Source organism: Rattus norvegicus, chromosome 7 (genome assembly GCF_036323735.1).
Source record: "Rattus norvegicus strain BN/NHsdMcwi chromosome 7, GRCr8, whole genome shotgun sequence".
Taxonomy (NCBI): Eukaryota; Metazoa; Chordata; class Mammalia; order Rodentia; family Muridae; genus Rattus; species Rattus norvegicus.
The window spans coordinates 136,160,976-136,183,801 of record NC_086025.1 but is presented as its reverse complement, the minus strand read 5'-3'; the positions used below and the strand labels follow the sequence as shown (position 1 = coordinate 136,183,801).

The window sequence follows — 22,826 nt, the reverse complement described above, 5'->3', positions numbered from 1 at the left end:
TCCATGGTTCCTTGTGCAAAGGGACCATTTAGGAAACAAGAAGGCCTCTATTGTTTTCTTTCCTGACCTCCTCTGGGGTGCGCCCCTGATTGGTGCTTGTAATGCCAAGAAGATCTGAGTCTCATCTTTAAGTGTGTTCCGGGGAGGTTGCACAGGATGTGTGGACTCTGCCTGGTGCAGTGGGTAGTGAGTTAAGGAGGAACGTCAGGGAGGGATTCCCAAGAGAGGTTTTGAGGGTTTCACTAGAGTTTACTTGGTTCATTGGTGGGCATGTGGAGAAGGCAGTCCCACTGGAGAGACCACCATAGGTTGGTCTATAAGCTGTGCAAACCCTGTGTCCTGTCGTCCTCTGGTCAGACGATGACAGTTTTAGAGGCCGTGGAGAGGCCAGCACTTGAGGCTTGTGTAGCTAGAAAATACTTCATGGAACAGGATAGCTGCGGTTGGTTGGGCTAAACAGCGTGTGTGTGTGTGTGTGTGTGTGTGTGTGTGTGTGTGTGTGTGTGTGTGTGTGAGAGAGAGAGAGAGAGAGAGAGAGAGAGAGAGAGAGAGAGAGAGAGAGAGCACGAGCTAGCAAGCTCCAGGGGTCATAGAGGACCTGATGCCCTGCAGCCCCGGGGAGATGTTGCTTTAATCTGCGCAGGGGTGACTTGTGCTGCAGTGTAGTGACTCCTCCAGGATCCACCGGGCGTCTTTCTCATGCTCGCCCTGCCCTTCCTCACCTCTCTAGGGCTACTGGGGCCTAGCTGAAGTTCAAGGCAGGATGGGGTTTGGGGGTGGACTGCAGAGCCTGAGGGGAGGAATGGGAACTCGGATATGCAAATGAGATGCAAATGATGCGCGACCACACCTACCCTCTGGGGCTCAATGAGCCACACCCGTGCCTTCTAGTCGTTGAGCCGGGCAGCCCTTGGCCTTCTCCAGCCCCAGACGTGCCTTGCGCCCTCCTGCACTGGCGGAGTCCGGGGAGATCCCTACGCTCGCAGAGATGTCTGTTTCCCTGAGCCAGGGCGAAGGGCAGGCCATGAGGTGCGGTGACTGGGCCGGGGTCACAGACAGGGGAGACCAGAGGGCAGGCGCGGTGAGCTCGGAGGCAAAGACCCGCAGGAAAATGAGAGAGACGTAAACTAGAGCTGCAGTACCCCCAGGGACCCGGGCCACATTCCTGCAGAGCCTTGAGTGACATGGGCAGGCGGGAGGGCTCGCTCACATACCCGCCGGCGGACGTGCAGCTGTCTCTGCCTCTCCGCTGTCTGCCTGTCCCCAGCCACAGTCCCTTTGTCTGTCCAGCGCTTTGTGTGTTTCTCCCTTTGTCTGCCCGCTTCTCTCCCATCCCCCTTTCTTCCTCCTCTACCCGCTGTCTGTCAGTCCAGACATCGGTTGTCTGTCCCTGCTCTCTGCCTCGGGGCCCTGGGTCCTGGCCTTGTTTCCTGTGGAGTTCGGGTCTCCATTTTCTCCATTCTGAGGTGAAAGGCAGCGGTCTGCCTTCTATTATGTTTGTAAAACTCTAGAGTGTGGGCAGGTACTTGGACTGCTCTGACATTGTAACAAAGGATTTAAAGCATGTGCGAGGCGACTTGGCTCTCTTATCTTCCAAGGACAAAAACGAGAAGAAAAAGCAGCATGAGGCACAATGGTTAGACATTCAGAAGGACTTCCGAGAAGGGAGGTGCAGTAAATATTAGAAGAGGTCTACAGAAGAGGTTAAACGACCACCATCATACTCTTCAGTAGGAGGATGGGCAACAAAACTAGCCACTTCAAGAAAAGGCAACAGGGACTTGCACAGGATGCACCCCACCTGCACAAACTCTCAGATTGGGAAGGGGCATTCAGGCAGCGGCGGTTCCCCCACCTTCATCCAGCTTCCTAGCATCTTCAGCTCAGGACCCGGACCAGCCCCCCGCCGCTCTCTGAGAGATAGCTGCTGGGGACGGAGTGATGTATGGAACACAGATAAAATGTCAGCAGTTCTAAATGGGTCCGGAGATGCAGCCGTGGGGGGCGCGCGGGGTCCCACCCCCCCTCCCCGTGAGCCCCGCGGCCGGAGCCCAAATGAGGTTTTGAAGAGGAGCCGGCGGGCGGGGCGGCGGCCGGGCGGGGCGGCGGGCGCTGATGTATGGCGGTTTCATAACTTCCTCGGTATTAAAGGCGGGTTCACGCGGAGGGCAGCGCCATCAATCAGCGGCCTCAATGGGCTGGGATCCTCCGCGAGGCGCGCGGCTGCGCGGCTCGGCCGGCGCGGGGGCGCGGGGACCCTGGCCGCACCCAGGAGGATGTGCGGGGTGGCCCGCCCGCACGGGCCGAGGGGCAGGCTTTGAACGTGAAGTTGATCACATGCAAATCGCATGCAAATGTATGCAAGCGAGCTAGTGCTGCGGGGCCCGCCGCTCCCGCGTCCTCCCTTCTGGGTGAGGGGTAGGGTGGGTTTGCATCCGGTTCCACCTAGTGCCCAGAGTGCCGGGGCTTCATCATGGCTGTAAGGGGGTGAGGGTGGGGCAGTTCTCGAGGCCACTCTGCCCAAGAGATGTGACCAGAGAGTGGGCCCAGTGACAGGGACTGTTGAGTGCTGGGAGAGGCCATCAACCCTCTGGGGAAAGGAGCAGAAAGAAGGTCGTTGTGGCCTGTACAGGTGAAATAATATCAGCTTAGGAGGGAGGCTCTCCCTTTTGGAAGGCTGGGAGTCACAGCCAGCATAGGTGGCAGTTAGGCGTCCCAGGTCTGCTCTGATACTTTGTCTTTTCGACACAATGTCTCATACATAGCAAGCGGGATTCAAACTCACGATGTAGCTGAGGATGACCTTGAGTTTTTGATGCTCCGGACTCCAACTTTCACTGCTATCTCTTGATTTCAGGGGTGAGCCACCGTGCCTACTCTGCTATTTTCTTTCTTCCTTCGTTGCTGAGGGTAGAACCTAGTACCCGGAACCTGCTAAGTCAGGGTCCCCCTCTTAGCACCACCTCAACCCTGGCACAGGGATTCACTGAGCATATACTAGACACAAGGCAGCACCCGGGACAGAAGCAAGTGCCAGCCTCCAGTAAAACACAGGCTGGCAGAGCCATGAGCCCTAAAGCACCAACAGACATATTGGTTCCAAAGCCTGGTACAGGCAAAGAGAGGGGGATCCTTCTAATGGAGTTGGGCGGGGTCTTGAGAAAGGGAAAGAATTCCAGGCCAGGGACAATAGTGGTTTGGCAGTGAGGATGAGAAAGGCCAAATGCTGGATGGGGAGGGCTGAGAGGAAGGTGAATCCAGCTTGAAGCACTTGTGTGGTGCCGGGTGTGGGAGGAGACTCAGTAGATAAGCGACTCTTGCTGTCATGCTTGCACTGTTCTGTAAGCTGTGGAGTGGATTATAGAGGTGAGGAGAGGGTTATCTGTGTGTTTCGGGGTGAGGGGGGCAGGGGTTGGAGGACACCACGTGGGACTGGGGTGATATGGGCAGAAAAGGGAACACCGGTTTAGGGAGGCTGTGGGAGAAGGCTGGTGACAGAACAGGATTAAGTGTGGCCTGCAAGTACCACGGGAGGACTCAAGTCTTCCTTTGTGTCTGACTGGCTATGGACACAGCCAGGGTGTTTGGGTGATGGCTAGGTGGCATGTTGGGTCTCAGAGCACCTTCTCACTTGGCTTAGTGGCCTTGCTCCCAGGCTGAACCTCCTCCCTCTCCTACTTGCTCAGCCCAGCTCAACTGTGGGCAATGTTCTCAGTCTGCAAAATCTAACATCCATTTTTCTCTCTCCAAGACCTGGGGATCAGTTCCCCCAACCCGGAACACTGTCTTTCTGATGTCTGTGTGGCCCACTCAGGATAACCGCTTTGGACAACTATAATACCACTCAGACAGATTATGCAGCCTCCTCCCCTCCCGGACATCTCCTACCACTGCATCAAGCCAAATTACTCAGTACCCCCTCCCCCAGCCTGGGGCTCCGATGAAATCCGATTAGTGAGAACTGAGCCTCACTGAGCTGACGGCTCCTCCGATAATTGCTTCCCAAGTAAGCAATGTCAGCTCTGTAGCTGCCCATCCCTCTCCTGGGTATCAAGGAAGGCATCCAGAGCCAGGAGACTGGGGACACCTGAGTTGTAAGATTAGGAAGCTGCCACCTGTCTCCAGTTAAGTGGGTTGTGTTGTGTGGTCTTGGGATTGAGGGTCAGAGTAAGGCCTTAGCCAACGGAGGCCCACATTTCTGCCCACATTTCTGCCTTCTCACCCCTTGGGTAAATCTATGTACCCATTTCTCTTTCGAGATACAGGAAGGTTAACACAAAGATTAGATGTCAGGAAAAGGCTTGATATGAACTCGGCTGCTCTGCTTCCCCAACTCTGGGAGGTAAGTGGGAATGGGTCTGGGGACCCCCAGACAGCTTCCTCTACTCTAGTCTCTGATCCACCAGACAAGCCAGGGAAGGTTAGGTTCCTGAAGAACTGGAGAGTCCTGTAAGAGATGCTTTTACAGGCTGCCTTTGAGAGTTCTGAGCCAGAGTGAAGGACAGGTTGTTGGGGTGCAGTGGCCCAGGTTCCCCTACATACTGGGCCTGCCCTCCTCCAAAGCAGCACATTCTGTGGGTTTGGTGTCTGTTGGACGTTTATTACTTATGAGTGTGTGATCACGTACCATCACCTTTTGTAGAGGGGGAAGAGACTGCTTGCAGGAATCAGTTCTCTCCTTCTACCAAGTGGGTTTTGGAGATTGAGTTTAGGTCATCAGGCTTAGTAAGAGGCACTTTTTTGGAGCCATCCTTTTCTGCCAGTGTCTTTTGTTTTGTTTTGTTTCTAAGACAGACTCTGGCTCTATAGCCCAGGCTGGTGCCAAACTTGTGATCCTCCTGCCTCAGTCTCCAGTGCTGATATAGGTGCGTGAAACCATACCCAGCAAAAAGGTCATTTTATATGCCTGCTAATTCCTCCTTATTGCCTTTTTATGGAAGTGTGTGCGTGTGTGTACAATGGAATAGGATCCAGGACTTTGTGCATGCTACTCTGTAGTTCACCACTGAGCTAAACCCTGCCCTCCTTCGTTTTTCTGACCTTTCATCAAATCTCCGGACCTTCGGAAACGGAAAGGTTCTCTATATCCCTGAACTCCCAGTCCCTACACCTAACTCGGGCAGGGCGTGGTCTGTAATGGGGACTCTGCAGGGATGAGTTGACTAGTACTGTACTGTGCCTTTTTGTCTGGTCAGGAGGTTGAGGGTTCAGCCCAGCATCTTCTTTCAGGCTTGCCAGTAGCCATAGCAACCTGTGTGACTAACCTTCACACAGTCCCTTCTTCGACAGGCCTTAATAAAGCACTTTGCCAGTTAATTTATCACGAAAGACAAAGAGATTTCAAGGATTGTTCCATTTTACAGCTGGGATAACCGAGGCACAGAGAAGTGAAGTAACCTGCCTGAGGTCCCCATTAGTAAGCTGAGAGCGTGACCGCAGATCAAGCCCTAGTTCCAGACTATCAGCTTTCATTCTAATCACTCACACGGGTGCTGACCTGGCTGGGAGAGAGGAGATCAGAGCGTGGAGAGAAAGCTCCAGAAAGTCCTTTGGAGTTCCCCAGGGAAGTGGCCAGGTGACACCTGGTACCCGGAGAGGGGAAAACGTGGGTTGCATTCATCCAAAAGGCAATTTTAAGCTTTGTGCAGCCAGAGCCCTTGGCAGGAGAAAGGCTGCGTGGCTTAGAAATCTTAGTGAGGCAAAGCTAACTCCCTCAACGGCCGATAGATGGCGCTCGTGGCCCAACACAGCCCCTGCAGCCTGCGGAAACGGGGGAACCAAGAAAGCAAGTTAACCCTTCTGCACCCAAGAGGCAAGTAGAGGCTGCGGGGCCTCAGAGGCTGCTTCACAGCTCAGGGCGCACCTGCTAGCTCTTCCTTGGCTGCGGCCAGAATCTACTGTCCCCACAAGGCCATCAAATAGTGACAATCTGTCCGTTGGAAACATCTGGAGGGTCTGGAGACTAGGGAAGGGCAATGCCCACCTCTCACCTCTGGGTCTCATTTCTAAGAATCTTTAGCAGAGCTCCTGCCCACAGAGAGAAGGCAGATGCTGAGGGGGTATAAAGACTAAATGGTGGTGGGCCTTTAATTCTAGCAGATCTCTGTGAGCTCAGTCTGGTTTAGGCTGTGAGTTAGGCAGCCAAGATGAGACCTTGTTTCAAAACAACAACCACCTTCTAGCTTATTTTTGTTTGGAGACAGGAAAATGGCAGATAACAGAGACAGGGAGTCCTGTTCTAGAAGTTTACTTTTATTCATTGCAGAGGAAGTAGAGACATTGAGGTACACCCAGGGGAAGACAGAGGCACCTGGAGACAGAAAGCAAGCTATGGAAGAGGTGAGTGACAAACTGTACAGAAAGAAAACAGTGACTTGGAGAGATGGCTCAGTGGTTAGGAGCACGGACTGCTCTTCCAGAGGTCCTGAGTTCAATTCCCAGCAACCACATGGTGGCTCACAACCATCTGTAATGAGATCTGATGCCCTCTTCTGGTGTGTCTGAAGACAGCTACAGTGTACTCATACATAATAAATAAATAAATCTTTCAAAAAAAGAAAGTGGCAAGACACCTAGGGAAGAGGCTGTTGAGTACTACAGCTCAGCAAATAATGGGCAGTCTGACAGGAATGCTGGAGGGTCACTCCTCACGATGGCTGCAACCACTGCTTTTGTCTGGATGCAGGAGCTTAGGAAAGGGGTTGTGTTCTGAGTTCACTGCTCTTCTTAGCACCCACTGGGGACTTTGCTTTGGTGATGAGAGAGCCCTGGCTCGCTCAGGCATGAGTGTTGCGGGAGGCAAGGGACCCAGAAGATACCATGGAAGATTCCAGTTGGGTGAAAAGTCACGCAGAAATGCTTAGTTAGACAGGAACAAAGCAGGGGTCGAATGGCTTTGGAAGTCGGTTCTGAGGGGATAGGCAGGCACAACTGGGGATTAGGATTTGTTGGGGGAAAGCTTCCTGGGCAGACTCTTCTAGGAGAGTTTGGAAAGATAGAATGTGTTATTTTTATATGTCTACTTATGTGGGCCAGGGGACACCCATAGAGTTAGTAAGCAAACAAAAATCTAAGGTGTGAAAGGGCAGACCAAATCAGGAAGATTCTCCTTACCAACCTGGGTGGGCACCACCAACTTGTTCAGAGTCCAGTGCAACAAATGACTGAGGAAGAGCTCTCTCTCCAGGGTCTCACTGTGTAGCTGAAGGCCAGTGTGGCCTTCAACTGATGGTCCTGCTTCAGCCACCCAAATGGTTAGATTGCAGGTTTATACAACCATACAGGACATACTAGCCTCCAATTCTGCCTCTGTGGACTGGGCCATCTACTCTCTCCCTTCAGACAACATTCGAGCCTTGTCTGGAGGCCTTGGTTCTCAGATCTTTCCATTTCTGAGGCTTCTATTAGAAGCGGATCTATAGAAACACTTTGGACTCAGACCGAACTACACAGAGGGCTTTCCTGGTTCTCCAGCTTACAGACAGCAGGTTAAATAGGACTGTGAGCATATTTCCACAATACATCTCACATAGATAAAAGGATGGTTTTGATTTTGCTTCTCTGGAGAAACCCAATCCAGGATACAGGCTGGCAGATGTCAAAGGAAGAGAGAAATAGATTAAAGTGGTGAGGCTGTGGATTTGGATGCTAATGTTAACGGGGATGTTCACTGTCCAAGAGTTGGGTGCTGAGAGAAATGCCTTCATGGATATTTGTTTGGTTGTTTTGTTTTGTTGAGACAGGGTTTCTCTGTGTAGCCCTGGCTGCCCTGGTACTCACTCTATAGATCTGCCACAAGTACCCGGTTGCCTCCGCAGATGTTATGCACACAGTTAATGGCCCTTGGAGGGCTGCAAAGATGATGTCTTATAACTTGGGGCAGCAGGAGGTCTGGGAAAGGTCTCTGGTGGGTGAAGGCTGGATGAATCCAGATTGCTGTGACGTCTTGAGGTAAATCATAATATTAAACTACAATCCCCAGCGACCCATGGAGCTCTTTTCGCAAGCTTTCCGGGATTTGGCATTTCCGGCGGAAGCGGACGCTGCTAGCCATTCTCCTTATTCAAATGCTGTTGACTACGATTCCCAGTGTCCTCAGCGCCAGGACGAAGAAAGGAAGCGGAAGCTGCATGGGGAGCTCATGCAGGTGAGGGAGTAGTGGGCTGGATCTCTGCACAGGGCGGTGGGGGCTTGCGGGACCCTGGAGGGGTTGCCGCGCTGTGACGCCAAGGCCCACAAGGGGCCCCTATGAGCCCTGCAGCTCTGTTTTGATTTAAATCCTGTGGTTTACGGTCTACAAGGGACAGCAGCAGCTAGAGGCTTGGATTCTTAATTTTATTTTAGGTTTATTTATTTATGCTATTTTATACATATGGGTGTTTTGTCTACGCACCAGAAGAGGGCATTGGATCCTATAGGACTACAGTTTGACTGTTGCAAGCCGCTTTATGGGTGCTGGGAATTAAACTCAGGACCATTGGAAAAGTAGCCAGTGCTCTTACCTAAGGAGCCTCTATTCCACTGTGGCCTGGATGCACCTCAGGATTGTCCTTTGCTTTTAAATGTAATCTTAAATGCGTGACATGTTTCTTAAACTTCTTGGTGTTTGCTTTTTGAGGGAAAAAATTGCACATAGTCCAAGTTGCCTTCACCTTTGCTATGGATGGACAAACGCCCCTGATTTCATCTTTCTGCCCGAGTGCTGAGTTTATAGGCATGTGCTTCCATACCTGGTTTATGGTGCTGGGGATTGAACCCAAGGCTTCATTCATCTTTGGTAAACACGTTACTGAGTTGCAGCATCAGGCATTAAGCTTATGACTGTTGATGACTTTAGGGAGGACTGTCAGACTTACCGTTAGGGCTCCTTTCGCGTTTCGTCTGAGATAGTAATGCTCAGATTACATTGTATTTCTGCATTGTATTTCTGTATGTTTACCTCTCCCCCTAGCTCTTCATGGCTTACCCAAAGCCTGTCTTACATTTTATTTATTTAGGAGTTATTCCCCCATGCAAGAAAGGACTCATAAATATTTAAGAAATAAACAACTGCTGGTGGTAGGTCAATGAACTATGTGGTTCCTAGAGAGAAGAATCTTAAAAATGACGTGTGCAAGAGAACCTTCTGTGATGTTTTGGCTGATAGGGCTCTTGCCACCAAACCTGATGACCTCTATGTACTCCTCAGAGCCTTGGCAGTAGAGGAAAACCAGCTCTCAGAAGTTATCCCTTGCCACATGAGTGCTAAGGCATGCTTGCTCTCCCTACTTAAGAAAAAAAAATGTTAAGAGAAAGAACATTTTAAGAGAGAAAAAAACCAGGACTAGCATTCAAGTCAGCTGACTTAGCCTGTGGTACTTGCTATCAGGTGAACGGTGAAAGCAGGCTCTTGTCACTTCTGTGCATGTCCATCCTTGCTGTCTTTAGCCCAGAGCAGACCCATCTTAGACCTGAGAGAGATCACTGTGCTGCTTTTTCTAGCAAGTACAAAGCAAGGTTCCGGAAAACCCAGTTCACCACACCATCCTCAGCTTTCAGAGCGTCCTGGGAGCCCATGTAGACAAACAAGCTGAAGACATATGCAGGTCCCTGCACTCGGGAGACTGAGGCAGGAAGAAGGCCACTAGTTTGAGGTTAGTCAATTGAATCTCAGGACAGGCAAGGCCATGTAGTGAGACTTTGTCTCAAAACACATAAGATAAAAAAGTCTAAAAGAAAGAAGAAGAGGAAGAAGAGGAGGAAGAAGCAGCAGAGGCAGCAGTGGCTATCGATGTGGCTTAGTGGTATATTATTATCATTCTCTCATACTGGGTGGTAGCGAGGGATCCATCAGTAATGGTTCATCAGGGCAGCTCAGTAGTAAAGTCCCTGCCTGCTTGGCTCCAGGGTTCTACCCCTAGCACAGAGAAACAAAAATGCTTTGTTTGAAAGGTAGCTGTAAGCAAGACTGCTAGAGCTGGTCAGGGGTTGGTGATAAGATCTAGGACATTATAGGTGTGGTGGGGATAGTCTAGAACCTGGCTTCGAGTCTTCTTTACTCTGACTGGGGAGACAAAGGGTGAATTTATGAAGAAGTTACTAGTTCAGGCAGTACCCAGTGACTCAGCCATCACTTGACATCTGAATCACTTTGATTGAGATACATATGTCTTGGCTTCACAGCCAACCTCCCTTTGTGTGATATGCCAGGCCGTTCTTTGCTCTGATAGATATCTGAGAAAAACAGAAATTCAGAGAGAGGAAGAGTAGAACCTGGATCACAGTTTCAGTGGTTCCAGTCCCTGGCTGTTTGACCTCATGGCTTCTGCTAAGGCTGAATATCATGGTGGAAAGGTGAGTGTAGGGAAAAGTTCTACATATGTTAGCCAGAAAGAAGAGGCTTGGGGGTGAAGGGACCAAGGCCAAGATACATCCTTCAGTGACACACCCCCAGGGACCTACTTCTTTCAATGAGACCTGACTTCCAGTAGCCTATGGGGCTAGCATCTTCATTTATCCAGACATCTCTTATAGCTGGAGACCAAGCCTTCAACATTTTATAATCCTAGCTTGTGGGGTGTGCTGGGCTCTGAGGAACGTTTCCGTATACTGAAGAGGCAAAGCTTACCAAGGAGGTGGTTTGCACTGCCATCTTGAAGGGTGAGTGGGAACTGGATGTGTTGGGTTATCCTCCTGGTTGGCTGCTGTTTGATGTCCTGGTTAACTCAAGGATCATATTTGGTTGGATTTATAGAAATGACCTGTGTAAAGTTTTGTGAGTTGGGGTAGGAGAAGCATTTTGAAAGTGAGTGGAATGGCCAGGGACAAGCACTGGGTGTGCATAGGAGTGTGAGAGAGCACAGCTGTTGGCATTTAGAAGGCTTGCTGCCGAGCTCCTTCCCCTCTCCCCTGCATAGACAGCTTTATGAAGTGGGTATTATTATCCTTAGTATTCAGATGTGAAAACCCGAGGCTCTGGCCATGGTTCCGTAGCTTGTAAGAGTCTATTCAGAGACTCGTAATCATCCTACTTCCTTCTGAGGATTCTTGAGTGTGGGAAAGGGGGCTAGAGGCTTGTAGAATTAGTAGGGTGGCTCATAAAACCATCTAAGGCGGGTGGTTAAGAGCATAGTGTGATGGGTTCAAATCCCAGCTTCATTACTTGCTAACTGCAGGACCCTAGGCAACTTGCTTGATCTTGTTAAGCCTCAGTCCCCTGGCTTGTAACATGGGAGCAATAATACCCACCTCATGGGGTTGTTATGAAGATCAATGAGGTGTACCTGGCGTAGAGCAATTGCTTGCCACCTGGAAGCTGCTGTAATTAGCCTTCCCGAGTCTCTGGGCTGTGGCTGTGCACCTGCATCCCATTTGTCAGCACGGTGTTTCCAGGACACGCTCATCCTGGCTGGACTGGTTTTTATTAAGGATGACATTGGAGAGAAGGGATAACAGTAGATGTGTCCTGATAGTGTAGTCTGGCCTGCTGTAGACTGTAATCCCAGCTCTTTAGAAGTGGAGGCAGGAAGATCAGGCGTCCATGACCAACCCTATCAGCTTTCTACCAAGCTCGAGACCATTCTGGGTTGCCTGTGACCCTATAACTAAGAGAAGGGGCTAGAGATCTGACTTAGTGGTTAAGAGTGTGTACTGCTCTTGCAGAGAACCCGAGTTGAGTTCCCAGCACCCACCCTAAGCTCAACAACTTTCTGTAACTGTAGCTCCAGGGGATCCAGTGCCTTCTCTGGCCTCCTTGATCACCACAGATATTTATTGTACACACATGCACAGGTACACGCACACACATAAATAAATATAAATCTTTTTTTGTCGGGGTTGTGTTTTTTTTGAGACAGGGTCTCTCTGTGTAGCTCTGGCTATACTGGAACTCACTCTAGACCGGGCTGGCCTTGGAACTCAGGGATCCAACTGCCTCTGAAAGTGCTGGGATTAAAGGTATCATCATGATGTCTGGCACAATTTTTTTTTAAAAGAGTTGTACCCCCTCCCCCACACACAAACACAAATGAGAGAGGAAAGAAATTATGTTAAGCAAACACGCCTGCTTACGTAGGTTGTGATTCCATTTATTTCAGAGGCTGTGGCAACAGGATCACAAGTTCAGGGCCAGTCTCCAGAGTAAATTCAAGACTGGCCTGAGGAACTTAGTGAGACACTCCCTGTGCACCCCACCCCCCAACCCATCAAAATGTGGAAAGGGTTAGGACTGTGGAGCAGTTGCCTAGCATGGTCGAAAACCCAGGTTTAACTCTTAGTACTGAAGGGGAAAAACGGAGAGAGGGCAGAGAAAGAACGAAGACAGAAAAGGTTCTGTGAGTTCAGCGTGGCCTAGGAAACAGTGGCTCTGGCCTCACCTGATGGAAAGTTTGGGATGGGGTTACTGCTGTGGCTAATATCCGTGCCAACTCCACAGATCTGGGATCATTTTGAAGATGGATCTCTGGGCATGTCTGTGAGAGAGTTTCTAAATTAGGTTAATCGAGATGAGAAAACGTGAACTAAATGTGTGTGGCACCGCCCGTGAGGTGGGGTCCTGGACTGTGGTAGGGTTTCTCTTGCTGCGATAACACCATGACCAAAAGCAACTAAGGGAGGAAGGAGTTTGTTTTAGCTTGCCGTTCCACCTCGCAGTCCATTATCGAGGAAGTCAGGACAGGAGCATAGAAGCAGGAGCTGAAGCAGAAGCTGTAGAGAAGTGCTGCTTACAGGTTAGCTCCCATGGCTTGCTCAGGTGCTGTCTTAGAGCAAGCAGGCTCAGCAGCTCAGGGCTGGCCCTGCCCACAGGGAGCTCTCCCATGATAATCATCAATCAAGGAAAATGCACCATAGGCCAGTCTGGTGGGGGCGTTCTCTCAACTGAGGATCCATCTTCCAACATGGCTTTAGCTTGTTGCCATAAAAACTAGCCAGCACAGCACAAAGAGAAGAACTCTAGCCAGGGGTGATAACATGCACCGTTAATACCAGGTAGAGACATGAGTTCAAGTCTAGCCTGGCCAGCATATCGAACTCCAGGCCATCCAAGGTTGCATAGTGAGAACCGGTCTAATAGAACCAAGGGGAGGTTGTTCAGAGAGAGAGATCTAGTTGGACATAGGCATCCATCACTCTGAGTTTTGACTAGGGCTGCAATGTGTTTTGCTTTCTTGCAGCCATGACCCACCATGATGAACTGTACTCTCTGAGAGCTGAGATAAACCCTTCCTTCTCCTGCCTTTACGGGTTGCGTTGTAGCCACAAGACCAGTAGCTAAGGTAGGATGCTTGGTGTATCAGAAAGAGGGAGGACTCTGGAGTTGGGAAGCAAAAACATCATTCCATACCAGGTGAGCTTGTGGTGACTGACAGGGTTTCCTGGGGTGTCTTCCGAGCCCAGGAAATGGCAGTAGGAGCTCCCAGCAAGTACAGATCCTAACGTTCTTTTGGGGTTAAAGGAAATGCTCCCCACTTCTTTTCCAGGTCACAACGGCATGGCTGTGTCCCAGACTTTCCCACCGGGGCCTGCCCATGAGCCTGCCAGTGCCCTGATGGAGCCTTGCGCTCGAAGCTTAGCTGAGGGCTTCCTGGAGGAAGAGCTTCGGCTCAATGCTGAGCTGAGCCAGCTGCAGTTTCCAGAGCCTGTGGGTGTCATCTACAACCCAGTGGATTATGCTTGGGAGCCACACCGGAACTACGTGACTCGCTACTGCCAAGGCCCCAAGGAAGTGCTGTTCCTGGGCATGAATCCAGGACCTTTTGGCATGGCCCAAACTGGGGTAAAGGCCTGGCTTCCTGTGTGGATGTGTGCCTGGGTGTGCTGTAGAGGAGGAGTATGTAATTGGCTGGGACACGGGTGGGTCCCCCTGCCCCATCCCCTACAGGACGCACACTGGCTCCTGTGGTCTCAAGCACTTCTCCCCTCATAGTTAACCAAGCACATTAACAGTAGTTCCATTTCCCCTGTGAGCTTTCCACTAATTGCCTCTGAGAGCCCTTCCTTCCGTCCTCCTGCCCTGTGCCTTACCTTGCCGGATCTCCCTTGTCCCTTGAGTGTGGCTGGCGTCAGGAGAAGGGCTGGGACTCCTGGGAGCCGAGAAAGACTGGCTGGGGGTGGGGGGGTGAGATGGGTGTACAGGAACTGCAGGGCACTCTTCTGGCAAGTCCCCGGGTCTCCAAAAGGTTTAGAGCGAGGCGGGCTTAGGGCTGCCTGCTCTCCCTGAGGGATCCGGATGAATGACTGCTGTTCAGCTGGGGTTCGTTGCAGATGGGGGAGGCAAAGAAGCCTCAGGGCAGGAGGCTCAATCGCTTTTATTGACCCCAACTGAGTGATGAAAGGTGATCAATGGTGGTCGATGGAAATGACAGCCTGATGCCTGGGGCAGGGAGGGTACCCAGAGATCAGTGGCCAGCCTGTCCCATCTCCTTTTACCCTAGCGTTCTGTCTGTCCACCAGTATTAGAATCATCACTCCCTCTGTAGGGCCAAATGCCCCAGTGTCGTTCCTGCCAGTGTTTGACCCCTGTGCCTGGAGAAAGTGGAGGCACAATTTCTGCTGGTCATGGTCCATGGTGGGAAAAACTGGAGGGAAATGGACAGAGGCAAACCACAGGGCGGAGAGTCCTTAACAGATCGTCGGTTGACTGTGGGGGCAGTTGAGATCGTCATGGTAGGTGGAAAGGTAGGTAGAAAGGCTCAGGTCTCCAGCCTGAAGCGCCTTGTGTCTCTCTCCTTCTCCCACAGGTACCTTTTGGGGAAGTGAATGTGGTCCGGGACTGGTTGGGCATTGGGGGCTCTGTGCTGTCCCCTCCCCAAGAGCACCCTAAGCGACCAGTGTTGGGACTGGAGTGCCCGCAGTCAGAGGTGAGCGGAGCCCGATTCTGGGGCTTTTTTCGGACCCTCTGCGGACAGCCTCAAGTCTTCTTCCGGCACTGCTTTGTCCACAATCTGTGTCCTCTACTCTTCTTGGCTCCCAGCGGGCGAAACCTTACCCCGGCTGATCTGCCCGCCAAGCACCGGGAGCAGCTACTGTCGATCTGCGACGCCGCCCTCTGCCGGCAGGTGCAGCTGCTAGGGGTGCGGCTGGTAGTGGGAGTGGGGCGGCTGGCAGAGCAGAGAGCTCGAAGAGCTCTAGCAGGGCTGACCCCGGAGGTGCAGGTGGAGGGGCTCCTGCATCCATCTCCTCGAAGCCCGCAGGCCAACAAAGGCTGGGAAACAGCAGCCAGGGAAAGACTCCAAGAGTTGGGGCTGCTGCCTCTGCTAACGGATGAGGGTTCAGTCAGGCCTACACCATAGAGACCCAGTCAGTGTTGCACAGCTGATGACTGCACAGGTCTTGCTGGGCTCCATGCTGCATTCAGCTTACTGGGCCATCCTCTAATGGCCCAGAGTGGGCAGCTCTCCTGCTGTCTTCCCCTTCCCTCGAGCCTCACCCTCTTGTCTCCAGTGCCTGGTCATGCACAGCATCGGCAGAGGGTTGGGCTTGTGCACTCCACCTACCACACATCCTTGCCTGGGGATCCCCCTGTGTGCAGAAGGTCCCAGATCAGGATGTCTGAAGTCATAGTCACAGTTTTGGAGGAAAGAGAGTTTTCGTTTTAATCTTTCCTGTTTTGCTTTTTATTGGCATTATGTTTGGCATTGAGTCATGCACACTAGGGAAGTTCTCCAATGCTGATCTACCTCAGCCTTTTTTTGACACTAATTGTGCATACTAGTGGGGTTCAGTGTGATGCTTCCACACACTGATGGAGTCCAGCCTCCCTTATCAGTCCTCTTCCCCAGTCAGTGGGTGATCTTTTCAGGATCCTTACTCATCCTTACAGAGCACCTGGCAGACTCCTGTCCTTCCAGGGTCTAGGACAGACATCATGTTGAGAATGGACTTCTTAGCCAGGTGTCTGGCACACTCCTATAATCCAAGCACTCAGAGGCAGGAGGATCAGGAGTTCAAGGCCACCTCCAGCTACATATTGAGTTCAAGGCCGGCCTGGAATATATTAGTCTCTGTCTCAAAAATAAGTAAATAAGTAATAAAAAAGTGAACTTCAGGGAGACTGAAGCTGTATCTGAGGGAGACTTCTGTGTGGTGGACTAGGAAAGATCTAGATTTTCATCCCTCACCCCTTTTTCCCCTCCCTATAAGGCCTGTGAACTTTTTAAAAAAAATTATTTATTTTGGTTTTTTGACACAGGGTTTCTCTGTGTTGCCCTTGCTGTCCTAGAACTCACTTTGTAGACCAGGCTGGCCTCAAACTCAGAAAACTTATATTTTAAAAGAAGAAACAAAAAAACACAACTCCCTCTGTTTGGGTTCTGTTAATGTTGTCTGTTTGTTTTTAAATTTTGAAACAAGGTCTCATTGTGTTGGCCCTTAACTCATTATGGAGACCAGGTCCACTTTGACCTCTGCCTACCTCTGCCTCTTGAGTGCTGGGATTAAAAGGAGGTGCCGCCCTGCCTGCCCTGCTTGTGAACAACCTCTCTAAGCACCAAGATCCTTTTTTTAAAAGGGGGTGGGGGATTGTTGCTGCACTGGTGTGAGGTGAGGATCAACTGAGATAACACTGCAGAGTGCTTTGCAAAGGACTGTCTTATGGTCCTCACTACACACTCCTGCTCCCCTCCCTTTGAGGTGGGGCGTATCCGTGCTCTACAAGGGAATTCCCTGTCCATGCTGAACACCTTTGCCTATAGCCCCACTGGAGAAGGACCAACGCTATGCGAAGCTCGGCCTCTGATTTTTTTTAGACTAAGCATTAAAGACTCCTAAGCCATATGTTGGTTCTCTCTTCCTGCACTTTATTGGTGGGAGAATGATGGTTTTAGGATATTTCCTCCCTTTTCCTACCTACTCACTGCTTGCAAAAACTTTTCTCAGGTAGCTTGGGGAGGGGTGACAGAGACCTCTGTCCTAGCCAAGCTACAGGGGTTCTGGTAGTGGCCTGTCCTGAAGTTCATCAGGACACTGTTGGGCACTGTTGGGGACAGTGGGGAACCGGTGTCTCACCTGTCTCTTTGATAGTTGGTTGGATGATCTGTGATAAGGGCTGGAAAGTGAGCCACAGTGGGAGCAGGTCTTGGGACCATCTTAATGAAGACATGTTGTCTCCCTATCTCCTGGGATACAAGTCATCTCCAACATTCTAAACATTAGTATATTTCTATCTCAGCTCTAGAGAGGGAGACTAAATCTTCAAGGATTCCCCAGTGATAGAAGTGTTGTAATTATTGATGTTGGAGTCTCAGAGTGTCCCAGGATTTGTCGAGGTCTGGCTCAGGATGGAGGCCAGCCCTCCAGAAAGACCCTCCGAGTGTTGGGGCTCAGCCTGAATGCCAGGATGGGACAAGGATAGAGATTGAGTTCAGCCTCATGGCCAATGGTCTCAACCAGTTATACCTCCACAGTAACCCTGACCAGCTCTCTTCTAAGCTTGCTGGTTGGTGAGCACATGTATATGTGTTTCTTTTTGGCTATTTGGTGCTTGTTTGTGTATTCATTCATTCATTCATTCATTCATTCATTCATTCATTCATATGCTCTGTATGTCATTTTGGAATTCTGAGTATGGAGCCCAGGATTTTGCGGGTGAGTTTCTATGACTGAGCTACATTCCTTGATTTTTATTTGTAGTACATTTTAATAAATAAACATAGTGTTTTCCCCCCTGAGTTCTGTTGTGCAAATTACTGAAGCCAAAGGGTTTCTGGGAGCTCTTGGTCAGAAGTGCAGCCGGTATCTGAAGTGAAGTCGGTCATACTGGGGGCCTTCCCCAAGCTGGTAGAGTTTGTGCAGACTCCACTGTCATAACCACCTCAGGGCATCACACCATCACACAGTGGTCTCCTTGGTGTGCCTGCAGTTACCGCCAAGGATGGTCCTTGTGGTAGCATTGTGGATGCTAGAGAGGTGAAGTTGCTGCACCCTCGAATGTTTAGCTGAGGTGGTGAGGAGCTCTGGTGGGGGTAGCCTGGAAGACTGGAAGGTCAGAGCGTAGAAGGGGCATCATCACATTCAAGGGGGAAAGGCTTGGCCAGGTGGGAAAAGAAATGTAGAAGAAGTTAGAGTCCAATGAGGAGAGTCAGAATACACATGCGGAAACATCTGATAGAAGCCCACAGCTGAAGGAGCCCAAGCCAAGCTGGCAAACATCACAGAGCCACATTCCTAGTCTGGAAGGCGTACAACTTGAGCGTTCCCAACCCATGGTTGCTCATCGAGTTGCTTCTGCCCTCAGCTGCATAGTCCATCCATGTTAGATGTGCTTTGAAGAGATCCTGCTTGCATCATGGCAGAGGCGGGGGGCAGGAGTCCTACAATCCCCTCTGAGGACACACCCAGTGTCATCCTCACTTCCTCCCACTAGGGTCTGCCTCTTAAAGGTTCTACACCTCCCTGTAGGACGATAGACTAGTGGAGTCTAAAAGGCATGGGTTCTGGGGAAACACTGAAGATCCAAAGTTCAGCAAAGGGAGTGAAGTCAATAGTGGAGGTGAGGCTGCAGTAGGGAAGGTGTGGGGAAGTGAGGGGATTAGCATGTAGTGAGAATATGCAGAAGGCTGGTAGAGACCAGTGTGGTGCATAAGGCCAGCCTATGGCCCAGTCACTACATGCTCTGACTGTAGTGGGCTAATGCCCTCAATTCCTCCAGTATGACTTGTCAGAGACTGGTTAGAGTCCTGTGCCTGCTAGGGTTGTCATAATAAAAACACCCAGTCTAGATGGCTTAAACAATGGAGTTTATTTTCTCATAATTCTGGCCGCTGGAGGTGCAAGATGACAATGTTAGCTGCTCAGGCCCTGCTCAGGCCTTTCTTCATTGCAGCAGCTGGCCTCCGTATCTTTATACGCGTGGCTCCGTGGTGTCCCTCTTCTTTCCTAGAAGGATACCAATCAATGGATTATTGCTTTACCCTCCGGATTTCATTTAACCTTTCTTTAATGCTTCTTCACTTATTTAAAGGGTCTATCTCCAAACATTAGGGCTGTAGCATATGAATTCTGTGGGGGCATAATTCAGTTCATAGCAGCAAAGTCGTTTTATCTGTCACCAAGGTTAACTTCAGATAAGATAGTGCGCTCAGGAGAGAAGTGTCCCTGTCTGTCTCCCCCCCAGCCCCCCAAGCCTCCCTCCTCCTCCTCAAGCTTAGAATCTGGTCTGGGCACTTACCTAGCTGTCCAGACTTAGTTCCACCATGCCAGTTTTTATCAATTAAATCAGAGGAGGATTCCTCAGTTCAGATAAGAGTATCTTTAAGGGGAGGAGGCTAATCCCTGTGCCCTAATCCTAGTGCGGGAGACAAGATCCCTAGAGCTTGTCAGTCCACCTGGATAGCAAGCTTAAGTAAGGACAGCAATAGAAGAAGACACCTATTGACCTCCTGTCTCCACAGACATGCACACACACATGCACTTGCATGCCTTCGTTCACATACCCTCATGAATACTTACATACACCCATCTGCCCCCACACACATGCAAAACTGTGGAGGGCGGCTGAGGAAGACACCTGATGTCAACCTCCATAGGCATGTACATACATAGAGACACAGTCATTCATACACACGTACAAACACACATGCAAAACCTGTTACAGACACAGTCATGCATACACATGTACAAACACGCATGCAAACCCCGTTACCATGAGAAGTGAAGTCTTAAATCAAGCTGAGGGTTTTCCAGATGGCTCACCGGGCAAATGCACTAGCCACACAAACCCGGCAGTCTGGGTTAGAGCCCAGGACCCATGTAAAGGTGTAAGAGAAAGAATCGATTCTACAAAGTTGTCTGTTCACCTGATCGCACTCATAGGCACATATCAGTCCCATGCACACATCAGTCCCACGCACACATGTGATAATGCGTTTGTTCGTTTATTTATTTATTTATTTATTTATTTATTTATTTATTTATTTATAGACAAGGTTTCTCTGTGTGGCCCCGGGTGTCCTAGAACTCATTCTGTACACTGGGTTGGCCTTGAATTCAGAGACTGGCCTGCCTGCACCTCCTTAGTGCTGGGGTTAAAGGTGTGTGATACCATGTCTGGCCTTAAATTTTTCAAAATAAATGAAACAGGGGGCTGGAGACACGGCTCAATGGCTAAGAGTATTTGTTCTTGCGGAAGACCTGGGTTCAATTCCAGTGCCCACATGGCAGCCCCCAACCGCCTATAACTCCAGTTCTAGGGAATTCAAAGCCCTCTTTTGACCTCTTTGGGTACCAGTCATATATGTGGTGCATAAACATATAAACGCTCAAACACATAAAAATAAATGAATCTAAAAAGAACATAAGATGTGTAGAACTTAGGGTCACCTAGAATTTTGTGGTCCGATACAACAATCACAAGCCCTGTACAGCCAACTTATTTACTGATAATAAATCTCATGTGTCGTGGGCTATCCTTGAACCTGCTATGGTGCTGAGGGTTCACTCTTTGAATGCTGGGATAGCAGGTATGTGCTTCCACGTCTGGTCTTTTATAGTACCGGGAATCGAACCTACGGTCTGTGCATGCTACGCTGGCAACTTACTAAATGAACTGCATCCCCTGCCCTGCCTGCGAAGAAGCCATTTTAAATTAATAAGAATTAAGTAAAATTTCCTCCTTTAGTTCACTAGCCATATTTCAGGTGCTCACACACACATGACTGGTGGCACTGACAGGACAGATAAAGAACTTCTCCATTACTGTGGAAGTCCTGCTGGATAGCCCTAATGTAGAGGTCAACGTCTTGCAACCCTGCTGTGAATCAGAATCAGCCACGGAGGTTCAAAAAAATTCAAGTCCCTCTGCTTTACTTCGGGAGATTTTGATTTGAGAGACTCAAGGAGCCTCCTGCTGGGATTTTAACAGAGTCTAGATCTCCAGATGGGGGTTTCCCTTATACAACCCAGGTTAACTCTCCAAGGTACTCAAGAGGCCCTGAGGCCAGGGAGAAGGGCTCTTCTCCCCCTTTTCCCTGTGCTTAGCCTTAGTGCAACGTAGGTCCTCACAGGAACATGCTAGTAAGCATGAATCTAGTTTGGGAGGGTTCATGTGCCAATCCATGACCATAAGTTTATCTAGTGTCATTGTGTTTGCTCTGTGATAGGGTTTAGGTTCTGATTTTGAGGAGTGATAGAGGCTTAGAAGTTCTTACTAATTCATTCTCTCTCTCTCTCTCTCTCTCTCTCTTTCTCTCTCTCTCGGCCAAGCTGTGCTTGGTCTCTCTTCTGAGACTGAGGGGTCTCAGGAAAGAAAGAATCCACTCACTTCTTCCCGTCTTTCCCCAAACAGAATGTCTTAAAGGGAGATTGGATGAAGCCCACTGCATGGGCTCTCACTTCCCTTCTCACTTCATCAGATGTCCGTTATATGTTCTGTGTGTTATTGTGGATGCTAGGCACTGCAGGAGTGTGTGTGTGTGTGTGTGTGTGTGTGTGTGTGTGTGTGTGTGTGTGTGTGTGTGGTGGGGGTGCTGAGATGATCCTTTATCCTCGCAGTGTTCACTGTCTAGTACTGGAGATACAAGCATATACTTTATGGGACAGATCAAGCATGTTGTCGTCCACACAGTGTTCTGGGCATTCCTTAGACAGATGGGTTTGGGTGTGTGGAATGACGGGACAGGGCGGCTTAACAGTAAGAGAGACTTGGTAACTTCCCTTCTCTGTGGTCAGATACTTTTCAGCCCTGACTGCTATGGGCTAGGGGAACCGGTTGAGGGGAGGGGCTCAGAAGGAGTCAGGCAGGAGCCAAAGATTGGGCATATCTCCATGGAAGATGGGGAGAGAGTTTGCTCTCTATAAGAAGACCTTGTTCAAGTGGCTACTGGGGTGGAAAACTTCGGGACACAGTGTCAGAGAGTGTTATGGTACTAAATTAAAGGCTGGGTTGCGGTCGTAGACTGCCCCCTCAGCATGTATAAAGCCCAGGGTTCACAATCCAGCCCTCTCCAATATGTTCTGGAAATGCAGCTTGGCCATAGCTGAGGCCAAGAGCTAGTTAGTAGTAGAGGGGAAAAAGAATAGAGATTAGAGATTATGGCCTATCCCAAACCAACTCTCTGTTTTTCTAGCATTCCTATTTAGGATGTCAGTCTCCCCCAACACCCTCCACCGCCCCACTCCTGATAATTCCCCAAAGAAGTAAGTAAGTTCAACTGGAGCATAAGACATTGAGGTTAGACACATGGATAGACTGCACAGCAGTGGTCATCGGGCGAGGCAGAAATAAGTTGCTCAGGGGGAAACCGATTGCTTTCCTTTTCAGAAGCCTCATTGTCAGCCTGCCTGAGCATCATCCTGTGTGTGAGGACACTTTCTCCTCTTCCAGTGGGCCTTCATGCTCAGACAATGCAAACAGGCCAGCTGCGATAGAGTCCCACCCTCACTCCCCCATACATTTCTCCCGTTCTTCTTGTCCCCACAGCCGGCTCAGATCCTCAAGTCTCTGGCCCTGCTTGCATAAGGGATGGCGGAGAGCCCAGAATGGTCCTCTATGGGGACCTGGGCCAAGCCAGGTTGTCATTTCCATTTTCATTAATTGAAGTGGTGTAATCCTGATCATCTCAGGTCAGCAGTTAACTGTTGCTGGTTGGGAGCATGTGGAGGACATGCCCCTGCAGGACATGCTGTCCTCCCATGCACCTCGATGGTGCGGCTGACTTCTTAGCTAGCTCCCTATGGAGATGGGAGAAACCCACCTCACACACATGGCCAACCTCACCTCTTGGGGGTTCCAGCTTCTATCCTCTCAGGAAGGCCCTCCTGGTGTCTATCCACCATCCTGCTTGCTGTAATCGGGACTCGATTTTGTTTCTTTGTTCAGTTTAAAGAACTTCCTTACAAAGGCAGTTGCCTCT

At 50.1% G+C, this 22,826-nt stretch overlaps 1 protein-coding gene across 4 annotated transcripts; it reads left to right on the top strand.

Annotated features, from left to right (window-relative positions):
* Positions 1-6,128: 6,128 nt before the first annotated feature.
* Smug1 (single-strand-selective monofunctional uracil-DNA glycosylase 1) lies at positions 6,129-17,645 on the top strand. 4 transcript variants are annotated; one of them, XM_008765749.4, is made up of 5 exons: positions 6,133-6,339; positions 7,982-8,146; positions 13,152-13,253; positions 13,458-13,753; positions 14,718-17,645. In XM_008765749.4, exons 4-5 carry the CDS (start codon positions 13,469-13,471, stop codon positions 15,267-15,269), a joined length of 837 nt encoding a protein of 278 aa, XP_008763971.1. In that variant the 5' UTR covers positions 6,133-6,339; positions 7,982-8,146; positions 13,152-13,253; positions 13,458-13,468; the 3' UTR covers positions 15,270-17,645.
* Positions 17,646-22,826: the final 5,181 nt, after the last annotated feature.